Here is a 21,383-nt window from a genome sequence, read left to right as displayed (position 1 = left end):
ATCTACAACACACGATGTAATCTTATTTGAAATTATAGGATAGTTCTCCTAAATGCAAAAATTTATAGAAAATAACTAAATTAAAAGGTGTTAGACACGAGGGAGAACTAATACAAAACTTTTTATCATTTTGTTGATGTTCAATCTGTCAAATTATTTAAGTATTGTCCAATTATATTAAATGCAATGTAGCCCTTAAAAAAATTCTAGTTAATTCTTTCAAACAGAAAAGTTAGTGTCCATCAATATTTTAAAAATATATACTAATTAATAATTTGTGGTATGTTGATAAAAACAATTAGCGAACTATATAAAATAATTATATTATATATTATTTACTAACATACCTTATTTTTATGCAACCCTTCATACTGTATATTAATTGATTTGGAGAGTATATTCTACGCTACCAATTATGATTCAAAACAATATATTCTAGCCAATTGTAGACTTCCCAACATTTACAAATTTATTTTTTTCGACATTCTTATGAAATTGTTTTATAAAACATAACCTAACCTATTATAAGGTTGAGCCGTTGAGCGACATTTAACTTTCCATGCATTTAACCAAACATATATATAACTATTTTTATTTATAATCATAATAGATATTCAACTAGCTATTAATATATTAGAATACAAAGCATTTTGATTTAATATGGAAATAGATCTAGAGCAAACTGATGAGGAATATGTCATTCAACGAGCTAAAGAATGTTTTAAAACAGATCCCTATTCAGCTAAAGCTTGGATGTTAACAGCTAAATCACTTTATCCAAATAATTTCACAGTACAGGCAAATAGCTATTTATTTCACATTTAGTGTATTTAAGTGATTTACTAATATAATTTTATTTTAGTTTGAAGCATATTTAATCGAAAAAGATGCTGGTAATGTTAAAGAAGCTGCTAAATGTTTTAGTGATCTGTAAGTTTACTTTTATCTTGTCAGACAATATTAAATACTAATATCTTGTAGTATATCCAAATTTCAACAAACACCAGACTTGTGGAAGGAAATTGAAAAGGTTACTGTAGCATTAAGGTCTGAAACAGATACTGACGATGTTGAAACACAATTTTTGTGTGAAATGTTCAAACATATATCATCGGAGGTGCAACATAAATTACTTTTGTTTACAGCTGATCATTGTGAAGATACAATGGAGCACTGCAGATTACTTTTGCTACTTTTACAAAGATTTCCAACTGCAATATCTAGTTATGGAGTATAAATCCCATTAACATTTATTACATTTTATAAACTAAATGGAAATATATTTTAGCCAAGACTTGTTGATACTTTAATGTCAGCAGAGAAACATAGTGTAGATGGTTATTATCCTATTAACTCATATCGAAAATTGCTAGTATGTGAGTTACTTCCTCTTCTAGCAAAGCAAGAAATCAAGCTGGATTTAAATCAAAAGTTGTTATTGAAATTATTAAATAAAGCAATTGAATATTATTTGTGTTATCTAGGAAGATCAAGTACAACAATACAGGTAGTTGAATAGTTTTATTTATGTATGCTCATTTACACAATGTTGTATTCATTTAATTTTAGGATACAGAATCAAGCATAGAAAATACCTGGTTCAAATTATTTTCAGTTATAGAATTTATTGGAAAACAATTAAACTGGGAACCATATTTAATCAATTTTACTTTAAATTGGTAAATCCTGTTATAAACTAACTTGAGAAACCTGACCATTACATATTTTTAGGTCGAAAGAAACATATTGGCAAAAAATATTGAACTACTGTCAATCCAAACCAAAAAATAACATGTATGATGATAAGCAATTGTTATTTTGCCTTTCATTGTTTTTCATGTATTGCCTCAATGAGTACAATGCAAGCCTCTTTCCTGAGTCTTCACCTGGTCAAACATCAACACACTACTTGTTAGTAGAAGCCTTTACAGGTATGCTACAAATATATAATTCATGATTTTTTATATTTCAATTGATAAAAATGTTTTCCTAACTTGTTAATTATTTATACAAATATTAATATATGTTTCAGATCCAACTTTACCGAACCCAATGTCTGAGCCAAAAAGTAAAAAACGTAAAAGTGACACAGATATAATTCATACCACCAACCCATATATTTCTGTAGAAAAACCTGATTTAAAAGCAATACATAGTAATTTTCTGATGTGTGTTAATTGTTGGGATCTTTTATATTCATCAGAGAGTCTTCATAGAGGTATAATACATTTAAATTTAGTATGTAACTAATTTGTTTTAAAAACCTAATACATTTTCAGAATTCCTGAAAATACACTCAAATCTCAAGATCGATTCCTGGCTATCAGTTTTTGTCATTGATTTTGCTATATATAGGGCAAGATACGATGAGGCATTGATTTGTTGTCAAAAAATTTCAGATAACAATATGCTTTTGCAGAAGTATATAAGACTGGCCAGTATATTTTATATAAAGAAAAATTATAGTGTAAGTATGTCTTTATATATGTTAATATTGATGTTAAAAACCTTTTTGTTAGTCTTGTTTGGAACCAATATTGTTGGCGTTGCCTCTGTTGCCAGCTAACAATCCAGGTGTATTGAGCAATAATTTAATAGTAGGAGGCAATCAAAGGCATTTACATTATTTACCATTAACAAAAATGGCAATGTTGCAATATATAGTAAAAGTTCTACTTAGATGTATTAAGGTATGAGTTTTTTTTGAAGCTTTAAGATAGAAGTAAAATATTGTGCAAATACGAGATATGAGACTTACGCTGTCGCTCAATCTGAATTATTGGTTTTCGCATTGTAGCCTTATGTATTGACTAAAACTGTTCATTTCGCAATCATTACATGTTGAAGCAAAGTTCTGGTGCTCTTAATGAGGTTATCCTATTTAAGTGGATGATTTAGTTCAACAAAAGGACTATGGCCAACTAGGATATTAGGTTTACATGAAGCAGACAAGATACAGACAAATAGCTTCAGGCTATGTTACAAACTCACTCATTCGAGAAATTAGCCATCCTGAATTCATTAATTTATGTGGCCTTCGTCACATTTTCTACCAGATTCCTTAGAGAATGAACATAGTAACCTCAGATGTGCCCTTCATTAGAATCCTTGAAGGACATAAATTAATAAATTCTCCAAATAAGTAGTAAGATTCATTGCTCCTCTATTATAAAAAGGGAAACAGAAGTTACGATTGAATAAGGAAATAACCAGATTAAGAGAGCTTCAGTATCAGATCTCCTGCCTTGAAAATGAAATATTTAACAATTATTTAACGTCCATCATGTTAGTCAATAAATGGTGCTCTAATCTGAAAGCCAATAGCCCAAATATTTTGCAAATGGTTCTATTTTCTACATTTATTAATATTTAATTTTCAGGAAAATATGGGAAAACATGATTACAGTGAATTATCTATAGGTCACATATTTGTTCTAGTCCAATTAGATTGGCCGCAGGAAGAAGATTTCATACCTGCACTGTTGGAAGAAATCCAACAACATAGATCTTTTCAGTATCATTTATTTCAGAACTATATAATTAATGTTGATATTATGGAAGAACTTACATATTTATGGACATCACAAGGTGGACAAATACACTTGGAGATTATCCCAAATTTAGGGTATTTTTTATTTCATATTTAACAGGCATGCATCTAAAATTATTTTAATATGTAGTAGTCAACGTCGCATTGGTACAAGAGGAGCGGACAAAGGTGCAAAAGAAGAATTAAAGCAAGCTATAAAAAAACAAGTGGCCAGAAGTAATGAGAAATTGGACGATTTACTTATCAACTTTATACAGAATGAGCGAGCTTTATTATTACAAACTTTAGTATGATTTAGGCATGATATAGTTATTTATCCAGTGAGTCCCTGAGATAGAACTAGAGAAACAGAAGAGGAAACAATATTAAAGCAAGATTTAGTGATTTTTCCATCAACTTCATCGAAAATAGTTCATAAAAGGACTAGGAAGAAGAGCAGTGAAAGCTCATCATGTGATTTTAAAATTACTTTTGTAGATAATAAGCTCAATGATAAAGAAAAGATTTGTAAAGATGAGTGGACAATTATACCATTTCAACAATAATGTGCTATACAGAAATATGTTTTTAAATAAAAAATTGATTTTTATTATAAATTTTGTTTAATTGTTAATTTGACAAATGGAATATTAAAATCTTAAGTATTGTTAATTCCTTTAATTGAATAGAATAAGTAATTTCGTTTATTCCACCCATTAGTTCGAGCTTAAAAAGCGTTTTACAATAATATCTTCGATATATTTTTAATTTTAAAAGAACAAAACTGAAGTGTACATATACTATGCTCAACTAGTCATAGAATTATTGATTTTAAAATATATATTTTTATAATTACATTTATTTACCTATAATCTTGTGGAATTTATCGTCATTAAACATTTTAAGTCACCTTGTCTTATATACATTCCTTAAATTAAAACAACATTACCTGAAAAAGGGCATACAAATTAAATTAAATTTCTCTTTTGTCAAATTCGTGATATATTACGTCACTGATAATAACAGACAAGCATCGTCGTAAGGCCAATGTGCCACTTTGTATTATACCTTCTCACTGTCCTGTATTCCCATTGAAATGTGGCGCCACAGGAGGCCCTACTTACGTTCCCCACTCCGATTCGACAATCGACGAATGGGAAACCGTTTCATAATAATAATTTTTGGTTTTCTATGAGATAAACGGAGACAACATATATACAAACATTAGATGCATGAAATAATATCCCTCCTTGCTGTTCATGTTCTCCTAGTGCTTCTCGCGATTTTGTGACGTAACGCTGCCACGGATGATAGACGGCTGACAGCTGTCGTCGCCTTCAATTGTTTTCCGAAGATGTCCGAAGGTTTCTGATAGCTGACCAAGTTCCCCGATTATTGGTGATGGTGGTCAACATAAGCCGCGACGTTGCCATACGTTTGTACTATTCACGATTCTATATTATTTTTACTATTTGATTTGTACTTACGTTGTAAGTATAAATCGAAAAATCTGACAAGAAAGCGTTGTGGTCCAGTCGAAACAAAGGAAGATAAAGTGTCTGAGATGCTGGGAAGAAGTGGAAAACCGCGAATTCTCGCGACCATCTTCCCTGTTTTCATTAGGAGAATAGAAACGGGCAAGAGTAACATTTTGAATAGCGATGGAAAACAGTCGTTTAAACGCGGCGTTGCCGGATTGTTGCATTTTTATTAAAAGTCTACATTACCATAATGAATTACTTCCAAATATGTCAAATTGTTATAAAAACAAATAATCAAGTAAAATAAAATAAAATAATTATAAATATAAACCTGGGAAACTACATACTTTACTTTTTAAGTAAATTTATTTCAAATCACTAAGCAAGATGTTCTGAGATCTATTTTAACGTTACTAAGGAATTTTTAATTTACTTTAGTTGTGCTCTTAAACACAATTATCTTATGCATACAATTGCAATCAATCTTGCAATAAAAAGTTGGATTATTTTATTTGCTTTAACAAATAATATTTCAATATTATTTTTAATCAGTTGTTATGTTAATACAATTCGGTAAAACAAAATGAAATTTTATTTTTTAATTAATTTTAATATTACATTAGTTTCCCTCATTTGATGATACTAAATAAAATAATATGAGAATGAACCTAAAGAAAATGTATAGACTCAATGTTTACTGGAATGTTAAAGACCTCTGATACATTATGTTCTCCTTGTAGAAATTCATGTAATAATTCCGAGGATTTACCTTTACAATTAATTAAATAAACACCCCAAAATTGCAGGATTGTCGTCACCTTCAAAAATTACCTTCCTATACATATTTCAACCCTTACAGCTATTTTGTTTATTTATCCTCTTACATTTGGAGGCTGAGAAAATAGACTCATTTTATATAAAAAGAGGAGAGTGGATTGATACCATACCATACATATATATAGATAACCTAAAATTTGTTTATTGTTTTTGTTCAAAAAATAAAACAAATATGGAAAATATGTGTGTGATATATATGCAAATTTAGAACAGCCATGAGCAGGAAAACAGCATGCTCACGTTGGATATATTTTATAAACCGTTCAGAGGTCTAACCGAAATTTGGTTTCTTCGCCTGTGGTCAAAGTTCGATAATAGAGAGGGTACTATACAAACCGACATCCGCACAGTTGTTTTTAATTTCGACATAAACATGCAAAACTCGTTATTCACCAGTTCAGCTTGATGAATCGATACGGTATGAGACGTGTTTACTTTTAACCGAATAGCCGGCAGCATTCGTTTTTATAGCGGAACAATTTCAGGCGAGCGTCGAGCGTTGGCTCTGAAAATAACATTTTCCGGACATTTTCTTCGGAAAAATTCACGCTCACGACCGTGTCCTAGGCGTGGAGCACCTGGCGTGATGTCACTTCCTGCAGCCTTCTGTCGTCCTGGTCGGTTATATAAAAATTTTCTCGAAAAAGCCCCAAAACTGAAATGGCAGTTTGTGGAAACGGCGCTGGTAATTTTAATAAAATAACTAATAATAATGTCATTTTTTTATTCGCCAGTTCGATCATCTCGCATCGATTGTTTGCGGGAACGACTATGTGACTGTATGAAATAACGTATTTTATATGTAGTGCAAGTGAGACGGATGGCGAATGTACGGGACTGTTCGAGGAAGAGAGAAGAAATATTGGAATGTAACAGGGTCGCACTAGGATATTTTTAACTCTTATAATAGAATAAGCTAAAAGAATAAAAAAAAAACATTTTGACTCTAATGACAATTCTACGTTTTCCTAACATACGTCCGGAATAGAAGTTAGCTACAAAAAACAGTAAGTAGTTTTTTCAATCGAAACATAATTTAATACAATTATTTCAGAGAAAATTGTTAGTCTGGGTAGTATCCACTAAGATCCAAAAAATTAATTGTTGTTGTTGCTGGATAATACTGGAACTTCCAGAGATTGATTTTAAAAGAATACAATTTTTAAAAACATAAAAAAATCAAGGAAGAATTATATCAATTTATATATTCAAGAGACATGAATATTTCAGAATGGTACATTGGGTTGCTCATGGCAAGATGATAATAAATTTAGCGTAAAAACAACAAAGGTTCATGGAAAAAGGTAAACGTTGGAATAACTATCGATTAGGTTTTGTTAGTCATAACATAATGCATCAATGCATTATGCAATGTCTGGATTTATGGAAAGAGGCATTGTCGGAAATAACACCTTCGATTTGTATGAGCTCGATCAGACACATTGAAGAAGAAATTAACAAATGGTAGAATTTTGAGCAAGTTTTTAATAGATTGGAAATAAACAGCTTATTTATTAACTTGATTAGTATTTTTGAAAGTGACTGTGATTGAATGAAACTTTATGAATGTTAGTTTTTGATTCAATGCTGACGATTACCAAGACAGGGTGATGAAAGAGGAAACCACTAAAGGTAAGTATACAATTAATATAATTTAATTGTAGGGAATTGTATTATAGTGTGAAAGCTTTATGAGCATGTGTGTTATTCTTCGGAATATACATGAACGTTTGGTTAACATGTATAAGAAGAGAAATAACACTAACTGTTTTGCAGATATGGCAAATACATTAAGGGGAATGCAGTAATTAAATGCAGTTTTATCAATAAAGATGTATACCGATACTAGTGTGGAAAAAAGCTTAATGTATATATAATAAAACAACTCTAACCTATGAATTATTGAGGCTGTAAAATTAATTGTAGTTTTAAGTTCTTCGATAATAAATATATTTGATGTCTATAATGTTAAAATTAATTATATTCAATAGAATATTTGTTCAATAATTTTTTTATATTAAAATTTTGTTATATGTTAGGGCCTAAAAGTACTAAAACTCAGTTTACACCGAGAATTCTGGGCCCATAACCTTTTACGAATCACTTACGATTCGGGACGGGACGGAATTAATACACCACTTATGGCCTTGGAACTAAAGAGAAAATTTATTTTGATCCCTGGTAATTTATAACCACTCGATACAAGTCCCAGCGCCCTCTACTAACTTTTCTTCTTCCTATCTATACTAGCTCTTGTATCGAGACAAGTCATATATTTAACAGTTTATTCTAAGCTTATAATGATTCTAAACTGTGGAAAAATCATCCTCTAAATATTGTAATTAAAACCCTCTTTAATGAAATAATTTCATTTGAATGCATTCTATCAGTGAAAAGGCCAAATGCATTGAAATAAAATAGAAATACGTTTAGATATATGTAAATAATTTAAGTTAATAAATATATATATTAAATTGTCAGTAAAATTAATTATTAGATATTTTCGATCAGCATATTAGAAAGACTTAGAGTACAGACCTGTGTGTTGTAAAATCGATACAATCCCAAGTCAAGGTTAATGAACGGAATTGACATTGAAAAATAAACAATTTCAGGGAACTATTTGCATTTATATACAGTTATTTATGAATCCTAATTTTTAGAAAAATATTTTGTTCCTACATGTTTGTTAGCTCTGATTAGCGCTGGGGAATTAGTTTGAAATTGAAAGTGACTACCGATAGTGCTTGATGAATGGATTTGAAAATATAAATGGTGGGAATATTTATTTTTGCAACATTAGTTGTATTCCAAGAAAAGCGCAATACATATTGGTCCATAAAGTAGTTAAAAGGATTTTTTTTTAATTTGAAGCTCTATTGTGAAGAATCGGTAAAAGTTTTTTATTCATCGATAGCCGCTACCTTTTCCCATTTTTCAGGCAATTTACGGATATCATCACAAAAGAACGATGTATCTTTTGGAGCTATCCAGGAATAGACCCATTTTTGGTATTCATAAGATGTGTTAAGTAATAACCAGAACGAGCAAAGTCTGAAGAATATGGTGAATAGGGTAACACTTTCCAATTTAATGTTTCTAAGCATATTTTCATCGGTTTTGCAACATGTGGTCGAGCGTTGTCATGCTGAAGAATTTTTCGTAGTGTTCAGCTCAAACGCATCAATTGTAGTTGATAGCGATCTCGATCGATAGTTTTCATTAGATTTTAGCAGCTCATAGTACACTATAAGCTTGGAGCCATGGATAATCGGCTTTGCCGTTGATGTTGGTGACCAGGTAGTTCCCATGCTTTTTTTCGCTTTGTATTTTCATAATAAATCTACTTTTCATCGCCAGTAATAATACTATTCAGAGAACCTTTCGGATTTTGCCTTTGAAGTAGCACTTCACACATGATGTAATGCATCAATTCTGCATATTCTTCTTTTTGGTCGTCTAGAAGGCTCTTTGTGTTCGTTATCAAAATCACTACATCTTATATATCTATTAAAGTACATATTATATATCTATTAAATACCACTAATAACTACACTCAACGGTTTTCAATAGTCACATCCTCAATATTCCAGCTTGTGACTGTTTCTTCTGTGATTTAGGTGCATGTATTTTGATCAGTGATGTCTGTTGGTAAATATACAAGGTATCAATGCAAACAACTATGAAACAAACTGACCTAACTATTAGTTTCCATGAATTTTACATTTCTCTACATAAAATAACAGTTTTCCGTTTAGTATTATTGAGTTATTCTTTTCTTATTTGATTTGAATCCGTCATCCGTAATATCCTAATTGTCAGTTTTGGTTTCAAAAATTTAAAGTGTGTGGTGCTTAGCTTAAAGTGTGTAAACAGCTTAGCATATCCTTTATGAAATGTTTCCAGGCTTTTTACATGCCTTGAGAATGACCCAGAAGGAGGGGCAATAGTTACTATAAAAATTGAAATGCCATTTTGAACCGTTTCAACATCGTGATTTCATTGCTTGTTAGATAAAAAATAGAATTCTCTGAGGCCTACTGTGACTGGCGATGCGCTCACATCGACACAAAAGTAAAATAATCAATGCCATAAAGTCTGTTGAGCATATGGAGCAACTGTTATTGTCAATATGTGAATTAAACAAATATAACGACGTCTTATTGCAAAAAGGCTAACACTGGCAAGCAGTAAGCGTAAAGTAGGCTTCTTTCATGACAATGTTTGGACACACAAGAATTATGAACGGTACAATGTTGTAGCTCGCCAAAACGTCTGATGAACCACTTGCTGGGATCGATGCAGGGGTACACAGTTTCAAAATGCTGAAGTGCGAAATTATATCCATGATTTTGCCATGTTGGCAAAAAAATTAGAAAATATTCTAAAAATTTTTCTCAATAAAGGCCTCATTCAAGGAAATAATTATTTGAATATACACACGTTTAATGAGTTCCACTATTTGATGCATGTTTTCTATTTTTTATTCCATTTGTTAATTGAATTAGCCACCATTACATTTTTGTGAATGAAAATTAATTTGAAATGGAAATTGTAAGCTGCGAAGCTACTTTACATCTTTAATATGATGTGGTAACCAAGATGCAACTGAAAATGTCTATTCATATAAAAAATATTAATGAGATCTTGATTAGAATTGAAGAATTCACTTATTCACAAATCACATCGATATATTTAAAGAACTATACAAAAGAATATATACAAAAACAAAAACTACAGATCAAAACAAAGAAAAAACCTGTAGTTTTATTATTTAATTTGATGTCCCAGGCATTTGGAAGATGGCGGAAATTATAATGATCCCAAAACCTGGGAAGTCATCAAGCGAAATAAAGCCTATGGATCTACAACACTGCTGCCAGTAATACCTAAGGTTTTTGAAAAACTCCTGTTGAAAAGAATAAAATTGATCATAGAGAGAAAAACCTAATACCAACATACCAGTTTGGGTTTATTAACAAGCATTCAACAATTGACCAGGTCCACAGAATAAAAGATGTTATTGAAAAAGCCTACGAATTTAAAAAAGTATGCTCAGCAATATTCTTATATGTAGCAGAAGCCTTCGATAAGGTTTGGCATGAAGGCCTTATTCATAAACTACAGAAAGTGCTACCAAAACAACACACTGACCTATTAAAATCATACATTACAACCAGAATGTTTAGAGTCAAACAAGAAGAAACTTACTCTACAATAAAAGAAGCTAAACCAGATATAGGTACCACAAGGAAGTGTACTGGAACTAATGCGTTATCTACTCTACACTTGTGATATACCACAATTGGAGAATATTACGATGGCTGCATTTGCGATTATAGCTGTCGGAGACAATAGGGAAGTAGCCTCACGAAAATTACAACTGGAAAGTGACAATATAAATAATTGGACACAAGCTTGGAAAATAAGAATTAATGAAAGTAAATACGAACATGTGCAGTTCATCTATAAACAGACTGTACAAGCACCAATAAAATTAAATAATACTATCATTCCATATAGCAACAACGCTAAATATCTCGACTATCAACGCTAAATTTTGATGCAAAAGTTCGCTGGAAGGAACATATGAAGAAAAAAAGAAGAGAACTGGAATTGACATATAGGAAAATGTATTGGCTAATTGGAAGAAAATTACAATTATCAGTACATAATAAATTGACGTTATATAAGCAAATACTGAGTTATACATACAGAGGACATACGGAGTTCAATTATGGAGATTTTCTGAAAAGAGTAACATAAATAAAATACAAATTTTTCAGAACAAAGTCCTGAGCGGTATTGTGGGCGCACCCAAATACTATAGGACTGATTACCTACATCGAGACCTTCAGATATTCACAGTCAGTCAAGAAATCAAGAGAACTGCAAGGGGTCATAAGGAAAGACCCCATTCTCACAAGAATATTGAAGTATTGCAGCTTTTGGATACTACCAGAACAGTACATAGACTCAAAAGAATCAAACCATCTGATCTTGTGTAGTGTTGTGTAGTGAGGTGCATATAATAAAAAATACAGCAGTGACATGTATAAGCATTATTTCACCAGAGACTGAGATAGGGCTGATATGTCATCTTAGTTATATACGTAGATTTGAGTTATCACAAGGACAAATTGTAGGTTAGACGGAAACGACTAATAACAATGTATTAATTAAATAATAAAAAAAATTAATCTCACAAATTTAACATTAGATAACCTACTAATTTGCTTATATAATGACTAGTCTTATTATTATGACTTGATTATTTTGTACCATGTGACTATTATTTGGGATAGGTATACACAGCAGACATTGTTGTATTTTTCGATCTATTCGATTATTCTGCTATCCTGTTCAGAGGGTTCGTTACACAGCAACCATGTGTAACAGTTACGTCATATGTGTGCACACATGCTTGTATCTATCTATCTATCGTAAACTGTTAATCACACACATGAATAAATAAAATGGGATAATCAAAATGCACACAATGATCTTTAATTTAATAAACATCCTATATAAATAAATATTAACTGTATAGCGGTGTTAAAATATTAATTTAAAGTAAATTTACTTTTTTTAATTATTTATTTATTAGGATATCGAATAAATAAAGGCAATGGTATTTTCAGTCAGTTGTATTTTTTGTTAATAAAATATTAAATAAATAATATTTTATTATAATTATATTTTCAAACTTGGTAATTAATAATAGTTTTTAATATCTAGAAGTATTCTAATCTTATTGTTTTTATTAGTGAGTGTTGTTGTTAGAGCGTTGTTTACGTTTATTTAACAAATAACTTTTAATTTTCAGTATTTATACCTATATTTTATAAACGGCATTATATCAGAACATTATTCATAAAAAAAATTGTCTTAAAATGAAAAAAGCTAAAAAACTGGCTAATATGTGACGAAAAATATATAAAAACTAAGACAATCAAATCTATAAACTAAGAGCGTGTTGAGAATACCATCATATGCATCCTTGTGTGTTTTCTGCTCTCCTGGTCGAAAGCGAGTTGTTCAGTGCGCGAAAACTGACATTTGCTCGATCGTCGTGTGGTGTCAGCTGTCGCACTCATTTCACGGCCACCTTAGCGATGCCGATTTTCGCTAAAACTCGTCCCGTATACCATTTTATAAAATAAACAAGCATTAAGCGACTTGTTTCGACTTCTACTTATATAAAAATTTCCTGTAATGCGCATTTCGACTGTATTCTCGGTCTATTTCCACCAATTTCATTTTTTTTAAATATCGGGTAATTTTCGCGTTGTTTTTTCGCGAATTTTCTCCGGTTTTAGCATGTGCGTGTTGAAATTCTTGCGCCAGATCTTTTTCCATTCTAACGTTTATGTATCCCTAATAATTTTGAGGCTCTAAAGGCGGTCCTAGGGGGTTGGACGAGGCGTAGCCCCGTGGATCGTGTGGGTCGCTACGTAATACTACGCCCGCGAGGTCACAGCTAAAGGCCATCCCACACGTTCACGGTCCATTAACTTATCATTGTTTGAAGGGGGAGGAAATCCAATAAAATTACAGATGTTTTCGGTTTGTTTTTCGTGTTCAGGATAGGTATAACGTGAATTTCGTGGAATATTGAAATTTTTTAATATTAAATATTTTTTTTGGATTGGTTTATGATCATTCAAAAATTATTTAAATTTTTGCGAATTCTTTGTTATGAAATTAGAGTACTTGCTACAGTCTTTGCGAGTAAATAGCGAAACGAAAGAATTCCTTTAAATTTACCCAATTCCATTTAAAAAAGAAGCATTAGCGAGATGCGTTATTATATTCTAAATAAAAAAAACAACATAAATCATGTTCTACTTGGTCAAATTTACGATAAAACAAAATAAAATACCTGCTGTTGGGATAGTCGGAGGTTAGAATCTTGCTGGGGCATGGTCGGTAAATTTATGTTTGTGATTGTTTAATATATGTGATTGTCCTAGACAAGAGTGTAAAATCCGACAAGGAAAATGATCCCAGTCATGCCAGTAACAAGGCTCGGTAAGACCGGATGTTTTCTGGGATGATTTCTAAAGTTGGTCACTCGCCAGTTTGTGGGCTTAATGCCGAGGACCGTGGTTCGGAACCCACGTTAAACTGTAGGTCCAGTACAGATAAATTCGTAGTTGGTAAAAGGAGACTTTAAAATATAAAAAAAAATCATTTTGTGTTAGAAATTGTGCACATATTTTTTCCAACATATTTTACAGATTTTATATTTCTTGAGTTTTCTGGGAGCATTTAGGCACATTGGAAAAATATCATTATAAAGTTATTTACAACCATATAAGATAAATTTGGGTTTTTGATTAACTTATATGTCAATCTAAACCCCTCAAAATGAAGTATTCACTGTTTTAATAAATAAATGTTTCTTGAACTGTTTGAAGGTTGATGAGGAATTAATTAAGCTTTAGCTACCCTTCGAATAAAGTTTTTATAAAATAGTTTTAATATATGTTTGCTTAATGATAGATGCTCATTTGTAAACATATTTTTGAATCTTGCCTCTATAACGAATGTTGTTTATCGGCCAGGGTGTAAAAATAAATCTACAGAAAAAATATTAATCTCGACTACATCAATAACCAGGCAGCATAAAACAATTAAAAAATTTGATAATGTTGAAATAAATAAATCGCAGTGGATAAGGAAACACGACGGTCCTCCTACTGTTGCGATGGTTGTAGGTTTGAATCCTGCCGGAGCATGGTAGTAAATTTATGTTTGTGATTATTTATAATTCTGATTGTTCGAAAGGCAGGCATGCGAAAAATGATCCCTGTCACGCCAGTAACCAGGCCGGATAAAGAGGACAGGTAATCCAGTTTTCGATTTAGTTTTTATTCTATTGAATTAATAAATAAATAATTAATTTATAAAATATTTCGGGTTTTGGTTCTGTTTTTACAATTTAGCAACGTTTAGAAAACGGTACTGTCGGAAGTCATAGTATTTGAGTGGAAATCATGCTTTAGCTGAACAAAAGTGTCAAAAGTGGTTTGCGAATGTTCTAATTGCCGAAAGTATCCGGTGATAAAGAAATTGAGAATTTCCTCGATGAAGACTCTTATCAAACATTTCAAATAATCTAAATAATTACAGGATAACTTATTAATAGGTAGAAAACTTCGAAAAATAAATTAGCCACTTTACCGAGTTAAATTGAGAGCTCTTTGGATTTCTGCAAATGATTTTCCCCGAGTTTTAAGAAGATCAATTGAAAAGTCCCCGGCCTACCATAGTAAAACTCTTTTTTTTTGGCAAAACTAGTTTTTTTAATTCAACATAATTTCCTTCAGGTGATACACTGATTATAGCGACCCTCCAACTTTTTTATACGGTACCATTTTTGTAGCAGGATTTGTCCTTTGCTTCAAAATAGACCTATGTTTCGGCGATCACCTCTTCATTCGACGAACATTTTTTCCCATCGAACATTCTTTTGAGATCTGAGAACAGGAAATAGTCGCTGGGGCCAGATCTGGAGAATACGGTGGATGAGGAAGCAATTCGAAGCCCAATTCATGGATTTTTGCCATCGTTTTTACTGACTTATGACACGGTGCATTGTCTTGGTGAAGCAGCACTTACTTTTTCTCCAAATGCGGCAGTTTTTCAGTAAACGATCAGTTGATATCTCTAGAGTGTCTGCTATTTCATTCAATTTCAATTTACGGTCTCAGTTAAAAATCATTTTGTGGAGTTTTTTAATGTTTTCGTCGGTAACAACCTCTTTGGGGCGTCCACTGCGTTCACCGTCTTCGGTGTTCATTTCACCACTTTTAAACTTATCATAAACTTAGCATATCAATTCTTGATGATTGATTTTCCTGGGGCAGTGTCCGAAAACTCGGTATCAAGCCAAGTTTTTGCTTCAACTGTAATTTTTCCCTTCAAAAGGCTATATTTTATCGACACGCGAAATTTTTTTTATCCATTTTTTTCACAGTAACAAAAATTGCTTCACTCAAAATGCTATAATTCACAAACTAATCATCCGACAGCTGTTAAATTTATACACGCATCTTTTGAGGGGTAGGGCTAACTAAAAAACATATGGATTTAATTCTAGTAGCGCCATATATGGGTGAGACCGGGAACTCTCAATTAACCTGTTACTATACCAGGTTTACCGGAAAGTCCTTACTGTTTCTTTTTCGGAAAAAACTATATAATTTTCGATAAAATGAAAAATATTATTTATTCAAAGTATTGGCCATTTGATTCTATACATCTCGCCTATCTTTAGGGCAATCGAGCCATTTTCTATTATTCCATTGATGCGAGAAGTTTATAGTTAGACGGAGCAATGTCTGAGAAATACGGCGGGTGCGATAATATATCTGATCCAAGTGCTTTCAATAATTCCTTGACCGGTTTTGCTTTATGACACGGCGCATTATCGTGCGGTTAAATCACTTTACCGTGTCTTCGGGCCTGGTTTACATTGATCATTTGTTGTCGGTAGCGATCACTATCTATTCGCTAAACACTGAATCACTGAATTGTTTCATCACGCCATTCTTCGTCTTGGGAGCAAACCGATTCGGTCTTAGAGTCGATCGGCCAGTTTCGCTAGGTTGTAACCCATGATTTTTGCGCTTAAGGCCTTCAAAATAAATATGCTTTTCATCACCCGTCAATATTTGAAGCAAAAATGACTTCCATAGAATACCATAGAATACCATAGAAGCAGCATTTCACAGACGATTTTTCGATGTTCCATTTGCCACAACATTCAGTTGATGTGACAGTTATGTTCCCATCTTTTGGATTTTAATTTAATCCTTTCTTGGGCGACATTTAACGCATCTCCCAATTGTTTTTGAGTTTGGGCTGGATCTTCATCCAATAACATCTGCAGTTTTACATCTTCAAACTTTCGGTCGTTGTTTCCTCGTTCTACCAAAACGTTGTTTGTCTTGCACATCCAAATCACCACTTTTGGATTTCTAAAATGTGTTTAAGTTTCTTTAAGCTATTTTCTTTTGATTAAATTAAACAATTAATGCGTACCGATAATGCACGTTTTCAGGCACGAAACTTAACATATTTAAAGAGGTATATATCTATGATTGTGTTAATTTCGCAAAATATAACATGTATAGCTTTGGAGCTTGATATCAATAGAATAAAATGATATATGTGTCAACCCATTACATACTTAAGCTTAGGGAATTCTCTTAGAAAAACCAATAACTTTCCAGTGTACTTGGTACACGCGCATTAAATTTAACAATTATATGTTAAATTAAGACTTCATTAATTATTAATGTTATTGCTGTACTATGTATAATTTTATATGGAATAATTTAAGAATACTAACGATATTTTTTAACTAGTTATACGCAACTGTAAGTAATCTTATCAATTTTACACTAACGTATTTCCGCCCCTTCTCATATGATTTTATCATGATCTATCGCCCAGCATTCGTCATAATCCGAATACCGCTCTACTTTCGTCGGAATAACACAACGGTGTGGGGCGGTCTTTAACCGATAACTTGGGCAGGAAGCGGCGCAGACCTGGGTTCCACCGTCCCAACGGCAAGACGTCGGCGACGATGCCTCATCTTCTGGGGCGGTGCCAGCTGTTGCTCGCGATGGGGTGGGTGTTGTATCGGCGATCGGACATCCCGAAAGCATTAGCACTAGTTAGTACGGTTGGGACCGACGCCTCTCCGAATGATTCATCGAAGCACGACGGTTTGGTTGTCGCCGTGTCACGTGACTGCGCGTGTAATAGTTTACCTTATTTTATCCTGAAACGGCTATGCCCGGCGTCAGTAATTGAATCCTATGGGCGTATTGTTTTTGAACCAAATGTAACGCGATCCGGTATATATTGCGTTATAGTAACAGTTCAGGAATTAGGGCCCAGTTCTGATAGTTATTTATTTCTATTATTTGTGGTAGTTTTTGATATATTAAGCTACATTTTATTGAGCACTAAACAAAACAAAACATTTTTTTTTCCAATATCCAACGACCTATAAATTTAATTTATTTTAAATTTATTTAAAGCTTTATTGTGAAACATACAATAATTTTTTATTTTTAATTTAATATATTTTTATATAATATATTTTAGGGTAAATGATGTGGCTTGGTGAATGGAGGTAAAACGAAATGAAATAGTGATGTTTACGTTATGTGACCGTTATTTATTGGCTATATAAAAAATGTGAAAAATACAAATGATAAAACGGATGGCAGCGGTGTTACCTGGTGTACCTAAACCAAACGATAGTCAAGTACTGAATGAATGGAAATACCCTTCAATAACATCCCAGATAAACGTCTCGGGGTTGTTATATATATATATATATATATATATATATATATATATATAATATATTTATATATTTAATATATTTTATTCAATGTATTGTCAATCGACAGCCGCTACTTCTTTCCATCTTTCGGATGTTTTGCGGATATCGAAATAACGATATATCTCTTGAGGCTATCCACGAATCGATTAATTTTTTGATATTTTCATAGGAAGTGAAGCGCTGCTCAGACAGGTCACTCGTATGTCCGAATAAGTAGTAATCAGAATGGAGAATCAGCGGAGGAGTCGGGTAGCGTTTACCACTTTTATGTTTCCAAGTATGTTTTCACCGATTTTGTAACATGTGATCGAGCGTTTCATACTGAAAAATTACATTGTGTCTTTACTCGTATTTCGGCCGTTTTTCGCGGTCCTGTCAATTGTAGTCGATAACGATCCCCATTGATGGTTTCCTTAAGTTTTAGTAGCTTATAGTATTCTAAATCAAGACGATCCCACCAAATACAGAGTATTAGCTTCGAGTCATGTAAAACCGCTTTTAAAACCTCGAAATCTGTATTCACATGTTGAAATCGATGGAGCATTGTTACCATAAGCTTCACACACTATTCCATGACCTTCAGCTATGTGTTTCTTCAAATTTAAGTAAAATGGTAAGAACTAAAACATATTTATCGCACTGAAAAAAGTTTCATTCGCACTTGAACGAAATAACACATACTGAAAAGTGGAAAAATGAAAAAGCCTGTGAAGTGCGATTTAATACACATCAACACCATCTGTTGTAGATCGTTTAAAATTAATTTATAGACCGAACACTTAATCTATTATAACATTTAAAAAAGAAACATTTGTGTGTGTCGCTATTATATTTTACTTTAAAAAGGCATCAGCAAATAAGGCATGTTTGCTCAAATTTATAAAAAAAAGACGTAAAGAAAAAATGTGTAACGTTAAACATTACAATAACAAGAGGACACATACTGACAGAAAGAAGTATGGAAATATGTCTAACAACTCGCAATATAGAGAATATTGCGGTTAATATTTACAAAATACATTTAAATATAACAGTCTGTCTGGTATATATTACGTTATACTATGTAGTAGTTTAGTACTCAGTTTGTGAGTATTTGTCTGTGGTTTATATGATCTTTCATTTTGTATTATTTCTGTTTTTGCTTTTCTTTTATTGTAATGTCACTGGCGATTCAGTTGAAGCATTAAACCAAGGGTTAACCGCAAACCAAAGGTCGATCACCTAAATCGGGGTTGTTCGTTGACCGATAGCCTTGTCTTTATTATTCTAGAGGTTATTTTAAGTGTTTGTTGTGTTAACATTTCATGAAATCGTTAGAAAAAATGTGCTCATACTTTATTAATTTCTACAATGATTGTGTGTTTCAGAATGTTTCAGATCAATAATCAGATTGTCTATGTTTGAATTTTTTATTAAAATTGTATGTATAAACTATCATATGAATTTTTTAACATATAGTCTATTTAAATGCGTCTAGCTAAGACTTAGAATGGACAAGCGGTTTTTTTTACTACAGGGGGAAATTAAAAAATAGAACTTTAATAAAACATTTTATTTAAATACTAGTTAACGTTTGTATAAACCTTTTTTAAAATACTTAAAAAAACATTATCTAATCTGTCAAGTGATAACTTAGTTTCTAATTGTTGCTAATTGCCTTAAATATTATAAAGTAAAATACTATAAATTAAATAATATATTAAATCCAAAATATGCTTAAAAATAAAGTATTAAAATTTATTGAATATAGTAATTACATGTTACAGTTTTGATTTCGAAACCTCATTTTCTTATTTATATGTTTTTATAGGTATTTAATTGGACACTTATCATTTTTCATATTGCCCTTTGTACTCCTATTTATTTTTTATCCGTCAACACAAACATCACCTAATTATTATTTTTCTTATTACATTGCCTTTGTTCAATATGTTTTACACAACTAATCATTTCAAAAACATCCATTTGCTGACATAATAACTGAATGATATTCCTACATATTATATTTTTGTAGTTTATCTAAATTATTTGTCGCTCACTGAATATGCGCAGTAAAACGATAAATAAAACATATATATTTATGTTGTTGCATAAATAGGATGGCATGATATTGAGGAGATTCATTGTTTATATAGCATTTAAGAAATAGCTCAAAAATATAAAATATTTCATTTAAAATATGAATGTGAATTATAATTATTATTAAATAAACGTATACCGAACTTTTTTGGGTATAAAAAATTAATTATTTTCCAACGTATCAAATTTACGATAGATCCCAATGTTATATAGTCAAACAGCTTTCGAAATAAAAAAAATATTAACTACTAAGTCTGCCGAATATGTTGAATCAATATTTCCTATATAGCCGGCTTGGTGGCGTAGTGATAAAGGCGATGGGATGGTGCTCCTACTGTTGCGATAGACGCGGGTTCAAATCCTGCTTTGGGCATGGTCGTAAATTTATGTTTGTGATTGTTTAACATTTGTGGCTGTCCTTAGACAAGAGTGCAAAATCCGACAAGGAAAATGATCCCAGTCACGCCAGTAACCAGGCTGGGTAAGACCGGATGTCTTCTGAAATGATCTCTAAAGTTGGTCACTCGCCAGTCGGTAGGCTTAATGCTGAGGACCGTGGTTTTGGCCTTATCCAGATAAACCCATAGTTGGTAAAAGGAGACTTTAAAATATATTAAAAAAAATTTCTATAAGTCAAAGAATTATAACACGCATGTTGAGCACATGATGTTCGGTGGTATGTATCGTTTTAAGGGAAAGGATATATTCTTGGCTAAATACAGACTTTTTCAATAATATAAGCAAAATGATCGTTTCATTACTAAAACACTTTATTAATAAAAAAATAAAATAATCACATTTCAAATATATTGACAATGATATAATCGCAACCCTATTCTAACTTTATTTAACAAAGTAACCGTAACTAAATTTGATTGATTGAGCTTTGTGGAAATTAAAATAAAATATATTGATTTCTAGGTTAGTACATAGCAGGGCTGTGCAACTCCAGTGGTAAGTAGTGGGGTGAAGTTTTGCTTAGATCAATCATTGGCGGCGCTGACAACGTGAATTTGCGCGCTACCCTTGATTGAACTAAACAAAACATTTCCCCAAGGTCGCCTATGCCGTGAAATTTCTATTTTTT

At 31.9% G+C, this 21,383-nt stretch overlaps 1 protein-coding gene and 1 long non-coding RNA gene across 3 annotated transcripts; one reads left to right on the top strand and one right to left on the bottom strand.

Moving 5' to 3' along the window:
• Window positions 1-511: 511 nt before the first annotated feature.
• Window positions 512-4,146, top strand: IntS10 (integrator complex subunit 10). Of its 2 annotated transcripts, none has more exons than XM_076404542.1 (11): window positions 512-798; window positions 863-930; window positions 982-1,231; window positions 1,289-1,507; window positions 1,570-1,679; window positions 1,732-1,931; window positions 2,033-2,218; window positions 2,280-2,467; window positions 2,520-2,690; window positions 3,381-3,625; window positions 3,684-4,146. In XM_076404542.1, the coding sequence occupies exons 1-11, from the start codon at window positions 661-663 to the stop codon at window positions 3,841-3,843; spliced, it is 1,935 nt and encodes a 644-aa protein (XP_076260657.1). In that variant the 5' UTR covers window positions 512-660; the 3' UTR covers window positions 3,844-4,146. The 2 variants fall into 2 exon arrangements, with proteins under 2 accessions (XP_076260657.1, XP_076260656.1); XM_076404541.1 differs by having other exon boundaries at window positions 3,681-4,146.
• LOC143196664 (uncharacterized) lies at window positions 1,799-4,653 on the bottom strand. The gene is made up of 3 exons (XR_013005781.1): window positions 4,539-4,653; window positions 4,396-4,478; window positions 1,799-1,936 (listed from the first exon to the last, which is right to left on the bottom strand). It is a non-coding gene; the product is annotated as an uncharacterized LOC143196664 (long non-coding RNA).
• Window positions 4,654-21,383: the final 16,730 nt, after the last annotated feature.

The sequence above is a fragment of the Rhynchophorus ferrugineus genome, unplaced genomic scaffold (assembly GCF_030347505.1).
Source record: "Rhynchophorus ferrugineus isolate W39M unplaced genomic scaffold, kcgeb_rfMv2 rfM4, whole genome shotgun sequence".
NCBI lineage: Eukaryota > Metazoa > Arthropoda > Insecta > Coleoptera > Curculionidae > Rhynchophorus > Rhynchophorus ferrugineus.
The sequence above is the reverse complement of the archived record's forward strand: the minus strand, read 5'-3'. Positions and strand labels throughout refer to the sequence as shown.